The sequence below is a fragment of the Salmo salar genome, chromosome 24 (genome assembly GCF_965601325.2).
Source record: "Salmo salar chromosome 24, fSalSal1, whole genome shotgun sequence".
Classification (NCBI taxonomy): Eukaryota; Metazoa; Chordata; class Actinopteri; order Salmoniformes; family Salmonidae; genus Salmo; species Salmo salar.
This window is the reverse complement of record NC_138314.1, coordinates 29,157,068-29,176,535: the sequence shown is the minus strand read 5'-3', so window position 1 is coordinate 29,176,535 and position 19,468 is coordinate 29,157,068. Positions and strand designations below refer to the sequence as shown.

Genomic DNA, 19,468 nt, shown 5'->3' with positions numbered 1-19,468 from the left:
GTGTGTGTGTGTGTGGTGTGTGTGCGCGCGCGTGCATGCGTGCATGTGTGTGTATCTCTCTCTATCTCTCCCTTTCTCCCCTCATGGCATCTCACACTAGAAGGACAGTGAAATCTCCCAAGGTCAATCTGGTGTGTGAATAGATAATACTCATGTTCCCATGTTTCTAACGACGAGCAAAAGGTCACTCCTCATCATCATCTACACAATTAAACATCATCAGACCATCGAGCATCACTTCACTCAAAAACTTCTCAAAGCAGTCAACAAACTCTTTTCCTCTCTGAACAGGACTACAAGAACCACACCAAAGATTTGATTGGATTCTGACTTGGATGTCAATCTGTCTGCAGAGAAAGATGATTATCTTGCGATATCTGATGGTTGTGCTCTCTAGCTGGCCCCTGGGAGAAACTTTTATTCTGAAATCCTCAGGGCAGAAACCCAAAGCAACTCCAACAGACTTTGCTCCAGTCATCACTCTGAACAGGTGAGACACACCTGGAGTAGATACTCTCAAGGAAGTCATAATCAAAGATATGATTGAAGAAAATGATGATAGACATTCTTTCTTAGCAGGTTGTTGGGCAAATGTTGCATTCCATTTTTGGGGGGGGTCATTTGTTATCGAGAGTATGATAATTACAATTATGCAGGCAATACATTATGGAACATCACTGTGCGTTATCAGTCAATGTGACCTTAAAATTCACAGTGAATGCATGTTTTTCATTGATGCAATGATCTACATCGTCGATGACATCAATCAGTTTTGGGAGTTATTAGGTTGAAGTATAACCTACTTTATAACCTATTCTGATTATGTTATAGTTAGACATAAGATCATTTAAAGAAATGTACTTTAAACCTGACATGCTAATGTAATCAGTAAAAGGGGGTGTTTTGATGAGAGAAAATAACAGTGTTATTACAACTTTACACACCAGACATTTGCCCATTCTAAAGACATATCAATGTCATCCTGCTCTCTGAACACACTGTGATGTAAATAAGCCTGGTGTATAACCATGTCTTTATTATGGTTTCAATGTCAAACTATGTCTTAGATAAATATATGCATATTGAATCAAAATTGTGGAAGGCATGAGGGAAGATTGTTGCCTTTTTTTCTTGGCTGAAGGAAATGCATTTTATTGAGATGTTGATTGTCAGGTAGGCTACTGTATGTAAACATCTGGGGAGTAATGGTCCCCTTATTGACTTGTTGCAGTTGCCAAGGGGAACCCCTGTCAGACATCAAACAGTTCCTTCTGAGGGGTCTGAACCTGCAGAGAGAGCCTCAGACGGAGAGGACTGGACTGGCCTCACTCAGGGAGCAGTGGATGGCTGCATTCACAACCCAACGCAGTGACTCTCAGACAGCACTGGACAGCAACGGTAAAGCTGTGTAATGTAACTCAGAAGAGCATCACTGATAGTGAACACTTTTATTACATTAGATAATAGTCTGAGATTCCCACCATTTGTTTGAGTCACTTATTACACAGATTTGTTGAAATCTGACATTATTGTTGTTCGTTCAATTAGTAATTTAATTACATTTGCAGTAGCTTGGTGGTAGTTGAACTAAATTTAAATCTTGGTAGTGTTTTCACTAGTTCATTACTTGTTTGCTATGTAGTGGTGTAGCTCAGTTTATTTTTTAAGGAACTCAGTCCGGCTTTCAACTTACTCTTGAAAGTTGTAATAGTAGAATGCACAAAGTGCAATTTATAAATTGGGTAGAGCATCATAAGTTTTCCTCTTTTCATGTCAGTCATTATATACCTTCGAGAGCTATTCATAACTTGTCAGAAATGTACAGATCAACTAGCCCATTTCAGCTAACGTTTTTTAGCTAGGTTTTTTTTTTGCCCATAGATTTTGTTGTAATGGTTGAGTCAGTGAAATATTCCATGAATACACATTAGACATGGCAAAATATATAGAATTGCAAGAAAATGAGCTTTAAAACTGCAACATTTTCTCTTCACTTTTCACGAAGTAGTTTGGATGTAGTGAACTACTTTTTCAAAGTAACTTTAGTTAAGTAAACTATATGTTTCTTAACGGTAGCATTAGTTTAGCTTAACTTCTTCCAGTGTGAAGTAATTGGTAGCTTGGTAAACTATATTTCAGAGTAACTTTCCCAACACTGACTGTTATTCTCTATTTCAGCAGGGAACTCCCAGCAAGAGTTCTCTGGAAATACAACAGGGCCACACTGCTGTCAACTGGTCTCTAAGATCTACATACAAGGTTTGACAAACACTGAAAAACCTTGCCAGTATGGTTTCCCATATGTGAAGTGACATGTGGTGTGTTGTCTATCGGCCTCTGCTAGACCTGGGCTGGGAGAACTGGATCATCTACCCAGAGAGGTTTACCTTCACCCAGTGTGCAGCCTGCACCACACAGCTGAACCCTGCAGGCCAACAGTGTGGAGCGCACCTTCCCTCACAGGACTCCCCTCCAGAGGTAATGCATGTGCCCCTTGCACCACAACTTAAAAGAACATTAAAGCTACCCTATAAAACACTGAAACTACACAAAGATAGATTACAGGCGTCACACTGCAAATGCATCACTAAGAAGTAATGAGAAGAGTTGGCATGTGATTTTCAAGTTTTTAGTCAAACACACATTTTGCAAACACAATGCACGTGTGCTGTTATTCCATCTGACTTCCATTGAAGCGTCCATTGGTGCTTTGTCTGTACAAGGGATCAAATAGAATGTCTTGTGGATCTCAGTACAAGGTCACAGGTTTAAAGGTTAGTTCCTTGGTGATCTGATTGGTTCTAAAACTAGTTAAACCAGGAAATGGTAGACAAACTGACAGAGCAGATATCTTAACAGCCAAATATAATTTAAGGGTAAAATTCAGACACTATGTGCCCTTACCTCTTTCTACCCCCTGAACAAATCTGCCACTGGACAGATCATACCTGATTACTTAATTGTATTTCTGAAGTCTTTCAGTTCAGATGATCAATCTCTCTAGGAAGCAACCTTGCTAAGAAACATAACTATATTAAAATACTGTCGCTTTTTAAACTGTTATCCGATGGCTACTTACAGTACAGTGACCTTTCCTTTTTTAGGTTTCCTGCTGCAAACCTGCATCCCAACACCTGGTGCCAGTGCTCTACCTGGATGAATTCAACACACTGATCATCTCCTCTGTGTATCTGACCCGGGACTGCAGCTGCAAACCAGCCATCAACCCCCATCGCCGTACTTAATAGACCTGTCCATTCTCCAACTGTTTTATACTATAGTATAGAGCTCTCTAAATAAGATCCATACTCTACATTTTATGTACTGTACATGGTCATGTTCCCATACTCACATGAACCCCATCGCCTTACTAACTAAACATAGAGTGGAAGTCGGAGGTTTACATACACTTAGGTTGGAGTCATTAAAACTCGTTTTTCAACCACTCCACAAATTTCTTGTTAATAATCAATAGTTTTGGCAAGTCGGTTAGGACATCTACTTTGTGCATGACACAAGTAATTTTTCCAACAATTGTTTACAGAGGTGTACCTGTGGATGTATTTCAAGGCCTCCCTTCAAACTCAGTGCCTCTTTGCTTGATATCATCGGAAAATAAAAAGGAAACAGCCAAGACCTTATTGTAGACCTCCACAAGTCTGGTTCATCCTTGGGAGCAATTTCCAAACGCCTGAAGGTTTTTGTTTTTTTTCACCTTTATTTAACCAGGTAGGCCAGTTGAGAACAAGTTCTCATTTACAACTGCGACCTGGCCAAGATAAAGCAAAGCAGTGTGACACAAACAACACAGAGTTACACATGGAATAAACAAACGTACAGTCAATAACACAAAAGAGAAATCTATGTACAGTGTGTGCAAATGAGGTAAGATTAGGGAGGTAAGGCAATAAATAGGCCGTAGTGGCGAAGTAATTACAATGTAGCAATTAAACACTGGAGTGATAGGTGTGCAGAAGATGAATGTGCAAGTAGAGATACTGGGGTGCAAAGGAGCAACAAAAAAAATAACAATATGGGGATGAGGTAGTTGGATGAGCTATTTACAGATGACATTGTACAGGTGCAGTGATCTGTAAGCTGCTCTGACAGCTGATGCTTAAAGTTAGTGAGGGAGATATGAGTCTCCAGCTTCAGTGATTTTTGCAATTCGTTCCAGTCATTGGCAGCAGAGAACTGGAAGGAAAGGCAGCCAAAGAGGAATTGGCTTTTGGGGTGACCAGTGAAATATACCTGCTGGAGTGCGTGCTACGGGTAGGTGCTGCTATGGTGACCAGTGAGCTGAGATAAGGCGGGGCTTTACCTAGCAAAGACTTATAGATGACCTGGAGCCATTGGGTTTGGCGACAAATATGAAGCGAGGGCCAGCCAACAAGAGCATACAGGTCGCAGTGGTGGGTAGTATATGGGGCTTTGGTGACAAAACAGATGGCACTGTGACAGACTGCATCCAATTTGCTGAGTAGAGTGTTGGAGGCTATTTTGTAAATGACATTGCTGAAGTCAAGGATTGGTAGGATAGTCAGTTTTACCAGGGTATGTTTGACAGCATGAGTGAAGGATGCTTTATTGCAAAATAGGTACCACGTTCATCTGTACATACAATAGTACGCAGGTATAAACACCATAGGACCACGCAGCCATCATACCGCTCAGGAAGGAGATGCATTCTGTCTCCTAGAGATGAATGTACTTTGGTGCGAAAAGTGAAAATCAATCCCAGAACAACAGCAAAGGACCTTGTGAAGATGCTGGAGGAAACAGATACAAAAGTATCTATATCCACAGTAAAACGAGTCCTATATCGACATAACCTGAAAGGCCGCTCAGCAAGGAAGAAGCCACTGCTCCAAAACCGCCAAAAAAAAAGCCAGACTACGCTTTGCAACTGCACATGGGGATAAAGATCGTACTTTTTGGAGAAACGTCCTCTGGTCTGATGAAACAAAAATAGAACTGTTTGGCCATAATGACCATCGTTATGTTTGGAGGGAAAAGGGGGAGGCTTGCAAGCCGAAGAACAACATCCCAACCGTGAAGCACGGGGGTGGAAGCATTATGTTGTGGGGGTGCTTTGCTGCAGGAGGGACTGGTGCACTTCACAAAATAGATGGCATCATGAGGAAGGGACAATTATGTGGACATATTGAAGCAACATCTCAAGATATCAGTCAGGAAGTTAAAGCTTGGTCGCAAATGGACCTTCCAAATGGACAATGACGCCAAGCATACTTCCAAAGTTGTGGGAAAATGGCTTAAGGACAACAAAGTCAAGGTATTGGAGTGGCCATCACAAAGCCCTGACCTCAATCCCATAGAAAATTTGTGGGCAGAACTGAAAAAGCGTCTGCGAGCAAGGAGGCCTACAAACCTGACTCTGATAAACCAGCTCTGTCAGGAAGAACGGGCCAAAATTAACCCAACTTATTGTGGGAAGCTTGTGGAAGGCTACCCGAAACGTTTGACCCAAGTTAAAGAATTTAAAGGCAATGCTACCAAATACTAATTGAGTGTATGTAAACTTCTGACCCACTGGGAATGTGATGAAAGAAATACAAAATGAAATAAATCATTCTCTCTACTATTACTCTGACATTTCACATTCTTAAATTAAAGTGGTGATCCTAACTGACCTAAGACAGGGAATTTTTACTAGGATTAAATATTAGGAATTGTGAAAAACTGAGTTTAAATGTATTTGGCTAAGGTGTATGTAAACTTCATCTTCAACTGTATATCCATTCTAAATGTTCTATACTATGGTATACTATGGTGTAGAGTTCTGTAAATAAACCTATTTGTATGGTCATGCTCACATCCCTGATGTTGCAGATCAAAACATTGGATTTTGGGACACAACTGAGACACACCTGAGAGTCAGTGATTAGACATGTTTGTAGTTCCATTACCTCTGGTCTGACCTGTGTTGTATTTCTCAGGGCATGCTGCACTCATTGTTGTGGTGTAAACAGTACTTCTGGGAAACAAGGGAAAATGTTTAAATATAAGACACACCCATCTACCCACAGAAAGTTATATGAAACATACAAATCACAGTTAGTGTATGTATGGGTAAGATGTATGGATAAGATGTATGGGTAAGATGTATGGGTAAGATGGAAACCTACTTAAATACCAGTGTGACATGAAAAGCTTCAAAACGGGGACAATTCTACTCAGATCTTCAGTGACAATATACTACAGCCATTTTTTCAGACAGTTTCATAACAGAGGCCCATTAACTTTATTGCTGTGGTAAGGCAAACGGAAGTGAAAGCAATGTTTGTTGCACAATAACACGCACTCCTGCTGCTCACACACTGAGTGATTCACATTGGGGAATGCCACAGAGAGAAATGAGGACATAATAAACAAACGTCTTCTTCCTTACCTGTTACATACCTTCAAGTTTCAATGTCACATGCACAAGTACAGTGAAATGCCTTGCAAACTCAAAACCCAACAATGCAATAATCAATAACAATGTAATACTAGAAAAAATACACAACAAATAAGAAGAAATATGAAGAACACAATAAGTAAGTAAGTATACTATTACAGGGTCAGTTCCAATACCAATACCAGTTCCAATAAACAGTGTAGCAGCAGCTTGTATGTGAGTGGGTGTGCGTGTGTGTGGAGTCAGTATAAATGTATGTGAATATTATGTGTGTGTGAGCAGATGATGGAGTAAGTGTGTGAGTGAGTTTGTACGGCCCAGCGAGTGTGTAGGGCCCAGTGAGTGTGTAGGGCATAGTGAGTGTGTAGGGTCCAGTGAGTGTGTAGGGTCCAGTGAGTGTGCATAGAGACAGGACCTGGGAGACAAAATTACTGATATAAGATGTATAAACCATTTATGAAAAAATAGTTATATTTCTGGATTTTCTATGAGAATAACTTGTAGTCAAATATAGTCAATGATACAGTATAACATTGTCAAATGTAATACTATTGAAACAAATATTCACCAAACACATACAGGCATCTACTTGCCTTATACATTGTATTCATATTGATATTATCTTGACCAGTTGCATTTAATGCTTTGTTGGCTGCATCTCTGGATGTCATCAAGCCATCCATTCACATGAAATCAATTAAAATGTAATTATGGAGTCAAGTAAAGTGAGCATTATGCTTACCTGCGATGATCCTTTGCAGGAGGCGGCAGCCAGTGATCGAAGTTGGTCTCTACTCTGAACCACCTATAGTAGGAAAGGTCACTGTACTGTAAGTAGCCATCAGATAACAGTTTAAAAAGCTACAGTATTTTAATATAGTTATGTTTCTTAGCAAGGTTGCTTCCTAGCGAGATTGATCATCTGAACTGAAAGACTGTAGGAAAACAATTAAGCAATCAAGTATTATCTGTCCAGTAGCAGATTTGTTCAGGGGGTAGAAAGAGGTAAGAAAACAAATACATAAGGAAAGTGCAACAGCTGTGTTGTGGTAAAAAAGAAGACATAGGGTAGTCACATAGTGTCTTAATTTTACCCTTAAATCATATTTGGTTGTTAAGATATCTGCTCTGTCTGTTTGAGTCTACCATTTCCTGGGTGAACTAGTTTGAGAACCAATCAGATCATCAAGGAACTAACCTTTAAACATGTTAAATTGTACTGAGATCAACAAGACGTTCTATTTGATCCCTTGTACAGACAAAGCACCAATAGATGTTTCCATGGAAGTCAGATGGAATAACAGCACATGTGCATTGTGTTTGCAAAATGTGTGTTTGACTAAAAACTTGAAAATCACATGCCAACTCTTCTCATTACTGCTTAGTGATGCATTTGCAGTGTGACACCTGCAATCTATGTTTGTGTAGTTTTATGTTTTATAGTGTAGCTTAAACGTTATTTTAAGTTGTCACCGCGGTACAAGGGGCACATGCATTACCTCTGGAGGGGAGTCCTGTGAGGGAAGGTGCACTCCACACTGTTGGCCTGTGGGTTCCACCAGTCTGTCCACTTCACCCCCATCCTTGCTGACCTCCATTGGCTACCTGTCCCTCAAAGAATTGACTTTGAAATTCTTCTCCTGGTCTACAAAGCCCTAAATGGCATTGGACCTGCCTACCTGTCAGATCTACTCCCCACTTACAAACCTCCACGCACCCTACAGTCAAGCCACGCCAAACTGCTTCATGCACCCAGGACCCGGCTCCGAACAATGGGGGACCGTGCCTTTTCCTGCCATGCACCACACCTTTGGAACTCCATGACATCTCAGGGCTGTTTAGACTGTTGGGGTTTTTAAAAGACTCCTCTTTATCGGTTGGTCTACCCTTCCTCCTAGACTTTGATTGTTGCTTTTATGGTATGGTTATATATATTTGCTTTGTTTTCTAAAACCAATTTTTCTATTTGAACTTTTATTTTATGCACTTTTTGGTTATTGTTGTATATTGAAAAGGGCTTTAAAAATGTAATTTATTATTATTATAATATTATCATCAGATATTGGGCTTTTAAAATAAGATACCAAAACATATCGGGGTGTTTACTCTGTGTAAATTAAGTGTAGTGTCCTTTCCTTTTTTAGGTTTCCTGCTGCAAACCTGCATCCCAACACCTGGTGCCAGTGCTCTACCTGGAGGAATTCAACACACTGATCATCTCCTCTGTGTATCTGACCCGGGACTGCAGCTGCAAACCAGCCATCAACCCCCATCGCCGTCTTACTAGACCTGTCCATTCTCCAACTGTTTTATACATTAGATTTTGCATTTTATATTCTGTACATGGTCATGTTCCCATGAAACCCATCACCCTACTAACTAAACATATGTCCATTCTCAATGTTATATATTATGTATGGTCATGCTCACATCACTGATGTTGCAGATCAAAACATTGGGTTTTGAGGTGTTACTTTGAATGTCTCTTGTTGCTCATCTAGTTTTGGGATTTCTTTCAAACTATAAATCACATTATTGTTCATGGAATAGACCTACTGTATTGTATAGTTGTTAGGGCTGACATGCAAAGCATCATTGTGGTTTTGTCAAAACAGCTTCATTACATTTAGTAAATAGTGTTTAATCATGTGTAAGGTTCTATCATTCATGTACCTTATCAGCTCTGAAAGATGTAAAAGGTGTATTTAAAAATATATATACTTTGTACCTTACAAAAATATTTTCTGGCTTTGACATGTTGATACATACGCCTCTTGAAGGAGGGAACGCAACACCCTGCTACACTCAACTCCCTGTGGAGTGAAAGAGGTATGTGATTGCAGGTAAGGATGACAGAGGCAGAGAATATTACCGTTTACTGGGAATTTATTTCCTTAACACGGTAATGTGGGGAAAAGGGGCTGGACGGAACCAAAGCAAAGAAAATTAAAGAGTCCTCGCTTCTACCTTACCTGCCTACCCACTACTTACCTAACTTTAACGCCACCTGGCGCACCAACCAAAATACTGGGGGTGGTCCGCCCAGGTCTTACCTAGTGTGAATAGACAGAGTACATACTACGGGTATATGTTTGCCCGCAGGCCTCTTGCCTAAGCACTCTCAAGGTGCCTTCCCCTTCCCCCATGGGAACAAATGAAATAACTAACTTCAAAGTGAACAATTTCAATAATCACAAACACAGTCCTTTTGGCCTACACATACCTCAGCAGGACCAGCTACAAAATCCTTCACAAAAACTTATACAGACCAATAACGAAACACAGGACATACAAAGAAGCTCTCTCCTGACAAAGGAACACTGGTTTTTATCCAGCTGCAGGAGTCGGTAATTGCAGACAGCTGTATCTCCTGACGAGAGGGCGGGACAAGAGCTCCAATCCGCAATGGGGCCGACCAATCAGCTGCTTGGGGGAATCCAGGAAGCCATTTTCCTGAAATACACACATACATAGACACAAACCCACAACACAGAAACTGGGGAACGTAACACGTGTTTTAACATTCTTCTCTAAATAAGGAATATTTCACATGCAGGCACCAGAGACATTGTTTCTGTATTATATCTAAAATTCTAAATGATTGTATTACGATGTATTCATTTTGTGGCAGTAACAGTAGCTCTCTGCTAGGTCAATAATGTAGAGACATTGAATTTTTATTACAAGTTTTATTATTCATTTTGACAGTGGATGATCTGTATAATTCACATAAGGCATTTTATGTTGCATGAAATCATCAAAATTAAATGAGCTTTATTTAAATATAATCATGTTCAACACTCTAAAATACTAGACTCAATGTGTGTGGACATAATCGTAATTAATATTTCCAAATCACATTTTGGGTAAAAAAGAGATTAATTTGATCACCTAAAAAAAACACATGACAAATAACTCATGGAATAAATTTTTTTTAAAAGGAAGGCACTTTTAATGCAGAAAATCTCTGCTCTGCCCTTTCTGGACAACAACATAATCATGGTTTTGGTCCACGACTCAGCTTTATTCATTGCTATTGCAGCCCTGGAAACACAGGAAACAGAAGGTTAAATCAACAACCACAATGATGCTTTGCATGTCAGACAAATGTTTTGATCTGCAATATCAGTGATGTAAGCATGACCATACATAATGCAGTAGGTCTAATTTACAGAACTTTACACCATAGTATAGAACATTGAGAATGGACATATGCTTAGTTAGTAGGGCAATGGGGTTAATATAATTACATCATATAAAGCATACTGTAAGTAATCAACTATTACTAAGTAACCAACTATAATGTTTTTTAAAATGTATTTTACCTTTATTTAACTAGGCAAGTCAGTTAAGAACAAATTATTATTTTCAATGATGGCCTAGGAACAGTGGGTTAACTGCCTTGTTCAGGGGCAGAACGACAGATTTGTACCTTGTCAGCTCTGGGATTCGAACTCGCAACCTTTCGGTTACTAGCCCAACGCTGTGTATTGTATTGGGACTAGGGCTGTCAAACAATTTAAAACAATTGAGTTAAATCACAGAATTTGCTGTGATTAATCACAATTAATCGCAAATTGAGAATTTGCTCAAATTGGAGCTGTAAATTAAGATTTTTTTTATACAGATAGCATTACAATAATATTGACGTCTTGATTTTGCTCAGCGTAACGGTTAGCAAAATCAGGTTAATTTATAAAGCACACTTTCTTTAACCTCTGAGTATGTTTACATGCACACTAATACAACTGATTATGCAATAGTCATGTAAACACCTTACTCTGCTCATCTTAATCGGTGTAAGGTCTAAATCGAAGTGTGCATAAGCTGATAAAAAAATTAAATTGTAACTTTCTAATTATTAGGACATCTAAACACCTTAATCTGCATTCCAGCGGTGTATCTGATCTGCACATGTGCTAGCAGCAGCCAAGCGAGCCTCCCTCTTTAGCTCAGTGAAGTGAGTTGGGAACAACTAAATGTATGCGTCTTAAAAGTAGTTTTCACATACAAACTTTATATGTCCGTACTCAGAATCAAATATGCTTCTCAAAAATAACATGGTCGCTGTGGTAGAAGGTTTATTTTGATTGCCGATTTTCTGCTTTTAAGAGCGTGCCAACAGGTAGCCTGATTTCAGATGTGTCCATGCAAACAGGATAATTAGGGAAATCTTTCTTCTTGCAAAGCATGTAAACGTTTTAATTGAATTATTAATCTGACTATCCACATTAATCACATTATTGTGTGCATGTAACCATACTCAACGTCAACTTGTTTTGACATCGCATTGTTTTAGCTGTATAGATGATGTATTTTGGTTGTTTTCAGAGGATTTTCAATGCTTTCCGACAATGCGATTAATCACGATACACTGACATTACAAAAGGTTAACTGATGAACTAAGACAGCCCTAATTGGGACACAACCGAGGGCCAATGATTAGACCTGTCAGTAGTTCCATTACCTCTGGTCTGACCTCTGTGTTGTATTTCTCAGGGCTGGCTGCACTCATTGTTGTTGTGAAAACAGTAATCCTGAGAAACAAGGAACATATTTTTAATATAAGACACACCCATCTACCCACAGAAAGTTATATGAAACATACAAATCACAGTTAGTGTATGTATGGATAAGATGTATGGGTAAGATGTATGGGTAAGATGGAAACCTACTTAAATACCAGTGTGACATGAAAAGCTTCAAAACGGGGACAATTCTACTCAGATCTTCAGTGACAATATACTACAGCCATTTTTTCAGACAGTTTCATAACAGAGGCCTATTAACTTTATTGCTGTGGTAAGGCAAAGGGAAGTGAAAGCAATGTTCGTTGCACAAGAAACCCTCCCTCCTGCTGCTCACAGACAGTGATTCACATTGGGGAATGCCACAGAGAGAAATGAGGACATAATAAACAAACTTCTTCTTCCTTACCTGTTACATACTGGGTTCATTGACAGGACCTGGGAGACAAAATTACTGATTTAAGATGCTTAAACCATTTATTAAAAATATAAAAAAAATACAGTTATACAGTGCATTCAGGCGCCTTTTTTTCTTTAAAAAAACCCAAAATAAATATCTTATTTACATAATTATTCAGACCCTTTGCTATGAGACTCAAAAGAGTCCACCTGTGGTAAATTCAATTGAACGGACATGATTTGGAAAGGCACACACCTGTCTATATAAAAAGGTCCCACAGTTGACAGTACGTCAGAGGAAAAACAACAAGCTATGAGGTCGAAGGAATTGTCAGTAGAGCTCCGAGACAGAATTGTGTCAAGGCAGAGATCTGCATGTCTGCAGCATTAAAGGTCCCCAAGAAAACAGTGGCCTCCATCATTCTTAAATGGAAGAAGTTTGGAACCACCAAGACTTCCTAGAGCTGGCCGCCCGGCCAAACTGAGCAATCAGGGGAGAAGGGCCTTGGTCAGGGAAGTGACCAAGAACCCGAATGTCACTCTGACTGAGCTCCAGAGTTCCTCTGTGGAGATGGGAGAACCTTCCAGAAGGACAACCATCTCTGCAGCACTCCACCAATCAGAGATCCTTGATGAAAACCTGCTCCAGAGCTCTCAGGACCTCAGACTGGGGTCAAGATTCACCTTCCAACAGGACAACGACCCTAAGCACACAGCCAACCAGTCTCTGAATGTCCTTGAGTGGCCCAGCCAGAGCCCGGACTTGAACCCGATCTAACATCTCTGGAGAGACCTGAAAAGAGCTGTGCAGTGACGCTCCCCATACAACCTGACAGGGCTTGAGAGGATCTGCAGAGAAAAATGGGAGAAACTCCCCAAATACAGGTGTGCCAAGCTTGTAGCGTCATACCCAAGAAGACTTGAGGCTGTAATCGCTGCCAAAGGTGCTTCAGCAAAGCGCTGAGTAAAGGGTCTGAATACTTATGTAAACGTGATATTTCAGTTTTTTTATATATAATAAATTTGCAAACATTTCAAAAAAACAGTTTTGGCTTTGTCATTATTATTCCACAAAATGTGGAAAAAGTCAAGGGGTCTGAATACTGCATTTCTGAATTTGCTATTAAGATAACTTGTAATCAAATATAGTCAATGATACAGTATAACATTGTCAAATGTAATACTATCAAAACAAATATTCACCAATAGCATACAGGCATCTATCTACTTGCCTTATACATTGTATCCATATTGATATTATCTTGACCAGTTGCATTTAATGCTTTGTTGGCTGCATCTCTGGAAGAAAGATACATAAGCCATCCATTCACATGAAATCAATTAAAATGTAATTATGGAGTCATGTAAAGTGAGCATTATGCTTACCTGCGATGATCCTTTGCAGGAGGCGGCAGCCAGTGATCGAAGTTGGTCTCTACTCTGAACCACCTATAGTAGGAAAGGACACTACACATCATTTACACATTCAAGAGTGAACACCCCGATATGTTTTGGCATCTTATTTTAAAAGCCCAATATCTGCTGATAGTATTGTAATACATTACATTTGTTTATTCTTGTATAATGAAATGCGAATTATCTAAAAGTGCATAAAATAAAAGTTAATAGAAAAATATATTTTTTAAACTATATATATATATATATATATGCCATATCATAAAAGCAACAAAGTCTAGGAGGAAGGGTAGACCAGCCGATAAAGAGGAGTCTTAAGGCCTGCTTGAAAAGCCCCAACAGTTTGAACAGCCCTGAGATTGTCAGGATGGAGTTCCAAAGACATGGTGCGTGGGAGGAAAAGGCACGGTCCCCCATGGTTCTGCTCTGGGTTCTGGGTGCCCTGGGCCGATGCCATTAAGGGCTTTGTAGACCAGGAGGAGAATTTTAAAGTCAATTCTTTGAAGAAGACAGGTAGTCAATGGAGATCAGCAAGGATGGGGGTGATGTGAGCAGACTTTTTTGTTTGTGTCAGAAACCTTGCAGCACTGAATGAGCTGTAATTTATGAATTGAGTTTGCAGGCAGGCCCCCCAAGTATTGCATTCCCATAATCAATTCTGGAGAAAACGAATGCATGGATAAGCTTTTCTGTGTCAGAAGTGGTGAGAGAGGGTCTTAGGGAGATGTTATTCAGGTGAAAGAATTACGTTTTACAGTCTAATGTGGGCATTAAAGAAGAGAGCAGGGTCGAATATCAAATCCAGGTCGGTGATGACTGAGGAGAGGGGGGGAATGATGTGGCCTTCTATGGCAGGGCGGATGCTGCAGGATTTGGTGATCTGCTGGGGTTGCTTATCAGCATTGCATCAGTCTTGGTGCTGTTGAGTTGGAGGAAGTTGTTCTGCATCCAAGGTTGACAAAGCAGATGTGTCAGGCTTGGTTTTAATGTACACCTGTGTGTCATCTGCATAGCAGTGGAATCGGACACTGTGCTGTCTGAAGATCTGGCCAAGTGGGAGCATGTAGAGCAGGAAGAGAATGGGATGACATACTGCTTGTGGTTAGAGGTGAACCAGTTTAGGGCAGTCCCACAGATGGCAGTGTTCCCTGTGAGGCACTGCAGTAGAATGATGTGATCTACTGTTTCAAAAGCAGCACTGAGGTCCAGAAGAATCAAGATGGTGGGGGATACTGTATTTGCTGCCATGAGCAGGTCTTTAACAGCATTCACCAGTGCTGTCTCAGTACTGTGCATGGGTCTGAAGCTGGTCTGGAGCGCCTCATAAAGCTTGTTAGTGCTGAGGTGTGAGTGAAGTTGAGTTGCAAACATCTTCTCCAAGACTTTTTAAAATGTTAAACTCAGACAAAACAGAGATGCAGGTTCTAAGTCCCAAGAAACAAAGAGGTCTTCTGTTGGATCTGACAATTAATATTGATGATTGTACAGTCGTCTCAAATTAAACTGAAGGACCTATGCGTTACTCTGGACCCTAATCTCTCTTTTGACTAACATATCAAGACTATTTCAAAGACAGCTTTTTTCCATCTACGTAACATTGCAAAAATCAGAAACTCTGTCCAAAAATGATGCAGAAAAATGTATCCAAGCTTTTGTCACTTCTAGATTAGACTACTGCAATGCTCTACTTTCCGGCTACCTGGATAAAGCACTAAATAAACTTCAGTTAGTGCTAAACACGGCTACTAGAATCTTGACTAGAACCCCAAAATTTGATCATATTACTCCAGTGCTAGCCTTTCTACACTGGCTTCCTGTTAAGGCTTGGGCTGATTTCAAGGCTTTACTCTGAACCTACAAAGCATTACATGGGCTTGCTCCTACCCATCTTTCCGATTTGGTCCTGCCGTACATACCTACACGTACACTATGGTCACAAGATGCAGACCTCCTTGTCCCTAGAATTTCTAAGCAAACAGCTGGAGGCAGGGCTTTCTCCTATAGAGCTCAATTTTTATGGAATGGTCTGCCTATCCGTGTTTGAGACGCAGACTCGGTCTCGACCTTTAAGTCTTTATTGAAGACTCATCTCTTCAGTAGGTCCTATGATGAGTGTAGTCTGGCCCAGGGGTGTGAAGGTGAACGGAAAGGCACTGGAGCGACGAATCGCCCTTGCTGTCTGCCTGGCCCGTTCCCCTCTCTCTACTGGGATTCTCTGCCTCTGACCCTATTATGGGGGCTGAGTCACTGGCTTACTGGTGCGCTTCCATGCCGTCCCTAGGAGAGGTGTGTCACTTGAGTGGGTTGAGTCACTGACGAGATCTTCCTGTCCAGGTTGGCGCCCCCCTCGGGTTAGTGCCGTGGGTGAGATCTTTGTGGGCTATACTCGGCCTTGTCTCAGCGTAGTAAGTTGGTGGTTTGAAGATATCCCTCTAGTGTTGTGGGGGCTGTGCTTTGGCAAAGTGGGTGGGGTTATATCCTGCCTGGTTGGCCCCGTCCGGGGGTATCGTCGGATGGGGCCACAGTGTCTCCCGACCCCTCCTGTCTCAGCCTCCAGTATTTATGCTGCAATAGTTTGTGTGTCAGGGGGCTAGGGTCAGTCTGTATATCTGGAGTATTTCTCCTGTCTTATCTGGTGTCCTGTGTGAATTTAAGTATGCTCCTTCTAATTCTCTCGGAGGACCTGAGCTCTAGGACCATGCCTCGGGACTACCTGGCCTGATGACTCCTTGCTGTCCCCAGTCCACCTGGTCGTGTTGTTACTCCAGTTTCAACTGTTCTGCCTGCAGCTATGGAACCCTGACCTGTTCACCAGACGTGCTACCTTGTCCCGGACCTGGTGTCTCTAACTCTGAATGATCGGGTATGAAAAGCCAACTGACATTTACTCCTGAGGTGCTGACCTGTTGCACCCTCTACAACCACTGTGATTATTATTATTAGACTCTGCTGGTCATCTATGAACGTTTGAACATCTTGGCCATGTACTGTTATAATCTCCACCCGGCACAGCCAGAAGAGGACTGGCCACCCCTCAGAGCCTGGTTCCTCTCTAGGTTCCTGCCTTTCTAGAGAGTTTTTCCTAGCTACCATGCTTCTACATCTGCATTGCTTGTTGTTTGGGTTTTATGCTGGATTTCTGTATAGCACTTTGTGACATCAGCTGATGTAACATTTTTGATTGATTGATTGATTGATTGACTTCAGATAAAAATGGGAGGTTGGAAATATGGGTCAGACTCAATGATAACAGTTAGCATAATTCGGCTTTATAAATCTCAGCAGCTCTTAAAACAAACTAGTACAATTTGTTATGGAAGAGACCCCTCATTTCCTACCCTCCATTTAAGGGTTCCAGTGGCCAGATATCAGCTGGGCCCTTCCTGTCTCTGGTGACCACCACTCCTTCCCCAGGCTTTACCCCGGCAACGATGTAGTACACGCTTGTGATGATTGGGATCTTGGACAGCCGCATCACAGCATCCTGAAAGTCTGCTGCTTCCTCCAACGTCTGAAGAAAAACAAGAAAGGACAAGCCACAATAGTAGGTTAATAGACAAGCCATAATAGTAATTTGTGGTTAGCAAAGTGTTGATTTTTGTGGATGTTGATGGTTAAACTTCCTGACTTACCTCTCTCACCAGCCAGCTGACTGGAGATCTTTTCATCAGGAAAGCAGAGACCCAATTCTTCCACCAATTCCACCAGTGGTCTTCACCTGATGATAACACACTGCCTTAAATGACTGACTCACACCTTTATGGATGTGTCCTGGACAATTAGATAAAGTGAACCCTTACCACGCTGGTCACCAGAGACTGTGAATTTATTTGGACTCTGTCCGGTCCACAGCCCGACATAGCCAGCAAAAGACGTACCACGATAAGCCACCTGGAAAAGTTGAGTAATTAGGAGGTGATTTTACTTGACCCTTTTTCAGCCTAACATCACACTCCAGATTTACTTCACAGTGCCCAAACTAAGTTCTCTGGCATTTTCGGCTGATTGACACCTTGGCCTTACAGAAGTGAAACTGCAGATGTAAAGGTTGAGCTGTGTAACCATGTGTAACATACCGTTCCATTTTTCAGAAAGAGAACATCGATGGTGACATTCCGGAGTATATCATGTGGGTAATCAAGGTTCCTGCCATGATACAAACGTCCACTTGTGTCCTGAGCTACAATACTAGTGCAAAACCTATGGATGCAATAGGAGCGTGTTAAGTCATGAAAGGAGGGGGGGGGGGTCTTACAGCACATACTTTCATTCTTCTTCTTTGTGATTCTGACAACAAGAAGCTGTGACTACATTCTTGTTTCTACTGGTTGAATGGCATTTGTATCAGTAGGCCTACATGTAAAGCAGATCAATTCATACATACGCTGATATTTCATAGGCAAAGTTGAGAAGGATGACATCGGAAAGGCTCCCTCGAAAATATGAGGCCATTCCTCTGATCTCCCCTGCGTATGGAGGAGGTACATACTTCTCCAAGGCCTCCACAATCGGAGTTATCGCATGATGCACCCATTTTGGAACGGTGGCACTGCAACAAAAACATTTTTTAAACGTTTTAGGTGTTCAAATTAATCAACACCATGGGCAACACATTGTGTGGGTCAACATACTGTATGCCTGCAGATATTCAAACGTAATTAAATTGCAAGCACTGATTTTATGCAAACAACATATCATGGCATATTTTCTCATATTTGACATATTGAATGGTAAGTGAAAATAAATGGTTAAGTCTGATCAATGTCCATATACTGAAGTAGAGGCAAAACTTCTGCAATTCAGGTTTAGGCTACATAATCAAAAGTCCTGTCCATCATGTGACTTTAAAGCAAAAATCTATATTTTACAGTTTGATACAAACATTATTAAACCAACTTTTGGAGGCAACTAGAACTTCTGTAAATAGGCATTCCGCCTTAAGCACTTACTCAATCACTTCAGCACCTGCTTTCACCAGGTAGTCGACATCAAAAACTTTAAATAGAGACGCCCATCGCACTTCTGGGGGATCATCCAAGCTGACGTTGACCACAGCTGGAGCGAAGTCTGACTCACATGAAACGACCAGACTGAGCAGGAGCAATGTTGACAACATCGTGCCCTTTTCGCGGATATGGCAGTAGCCTAGGAACTTGTGCGTTCCAATTCAAATGGTTGCAACTTCTCCATGACTTCCTTTGTTTCTCTTTTGGGGTAGTGCCTGTGAGCATGGTTAAAGGGGCAATCTGCGATTGTTACATACATTTTGGACATTTAAATTAATGATATATAGCAATGATTCTTGTAGAATATATCTTACAATCTATATCTTTGTTTGTAAACAAACTCTGTATAGCTTCAAAACATGGTTAAAACTTTGAATGATCTCATGGATGGTCAGTTCTTTCATCAATAGCTCTGTCTTTGAATTTCCGTGATTACGTTTCTCCAGCCTCAGCCGTTTGCCAAATCTGTGGCGTGTTGACCTTTGTTGTTTAAACTGCAGATTGCCGCTTCAAGGTGAGAGTAGATCATCTGACAACTGCCGCGGATCCAAGCCTGGTCTGCGTACAGTACGTTTTTACGTTCTGGAACGTTCAATTCAACGGAAACGGTGCTATACTGCACAACCAGTTGGGGAACGCTGTTAGCATGGCCACAGAACATACAATAACGTTCGGGGGTAACGAGTCGTTCAGTACAAACC

General features: G+C 41.0%; 2 protein-coding genes across 4 annotated transcripts; one reads left to right on the top strand and one right to left on the bottom strand.

Annotated features, from left to right (window-relative positions):
* Positions 1-234: 234 nt before the first annotated feature.
* LOC106585642 (bone morphogenetic protein 6) lies at positions 235-3,454 on the top strand. 2 transcript variants are annotated; one of them, XM_045707008.2, is made up of 5 exons: positions 235-490; positions 1,232-1,398; positions 2,182-2,259; positions 2,345-2,478; positions 3,105-3,454. In XM_045707008.2, the coding sequence occupies exons 1-5, from the start codon at positions 336-338 to the stop codon at positions 3,243-3,245; spliced, it is 675 nt and encodes a 224-aa protein (XP_045562964.1). In that variant the 5' UTR covers positions 235-335; the 3' UTR covers positions 3,246-3,454. The 2 variants fall into 2 exon arrangements, with proteins under 2 accessions (XP_045562964.1, XP_014027533.1); XM_014172058.3 differs by having other exon boundaries at positions 2,179-2,259.
* Positions 3,455-10,087: 6,633 nt separating this feature from the next.
* LOC106585736 (N-acylethanolamine-hydrolyzing acid amidase) lies at positions 10,088-19,352 on the bottom strand. 2 transcript variants are annotated; one of them, XM_014172303.3, is made up of 12 exons: positions 19,082-19,352; positions 18,711-18,982; positions 18,146-18,310; positions 17,838-17,961; positions 17,562-17,652; positions 17,394-17,479; positions 17,100-17,272; positions 13,732-13,794; positions 13,578-13,644; positions 12,356-12,384; positions 11,886-11,955; positions 10,088-10,462 (listed from the first exon to the last, which is right to left on the bottom strand). In XM_014172303.3, exons 2-12 carry the CDS (start codon positions 18,875-18,877, stop codon positions 10,442-10,444), a joined length of 1,056 nt encoding a protein of 351 aa, XP_014027778.1. In that variant the 5' UTR covers positions 18,878-18,982; positions 19,082-19,352; the 3' UTR covers positions 10,088-10,441. The 2 variants fall into 2 exon arrangements, with proteins under 2 accessions (XP_014027778.1, XP_082824751.1); XM_082968625.1 differs by having other exon boundaries at positions 18,711-19,087.
* Positions 19,353-19,468: the final 116 nt, after the last annotated feature.

Coding starts and splice junctions, on each gene's coding strand:
- LOC106585642 (XM_014172058.3), top strand. CDS start 336: ATGTCAATCTGTCTGCAGAGAAAGATGATTATCTTGCGATATCTGATG. Junction 1,399..2,178: donor GACAGCACTGGACAGCAACG/GTAAAGCTGTGT, acceptor TCTCTATTTCAG/CAGGGAACTCCCAGCAAGAG. Junction 2,260..2,344: donor CTCTAAGATCTACATACAAG/GTTTGACAAACA, acceptor GGCCTCTGCTAG/ACCTGGGCTGGGAGAACTGG.
- LOC106585736 (XM_014172303.3), bottom strand. CDS start 18,877: ATGTTGTCAACATTGCTCCTGCTCAGTCTGGTCGTTTCATGTGAGTCA. Junction 17,962..18,145: donor TTTGCCTATGAAATATCAGC/GTATGTATGAAT, acceptor TTGCATCCATAG/GTTTTGCACTAGTATTGTAG. Junction 11,956..12,355: donor ATGAACCCAGTATGTAACAG/GTAAGGAAGAAG, acceptor CTTGTTTCTCAG/GATTACTGTTTTCACAACAA.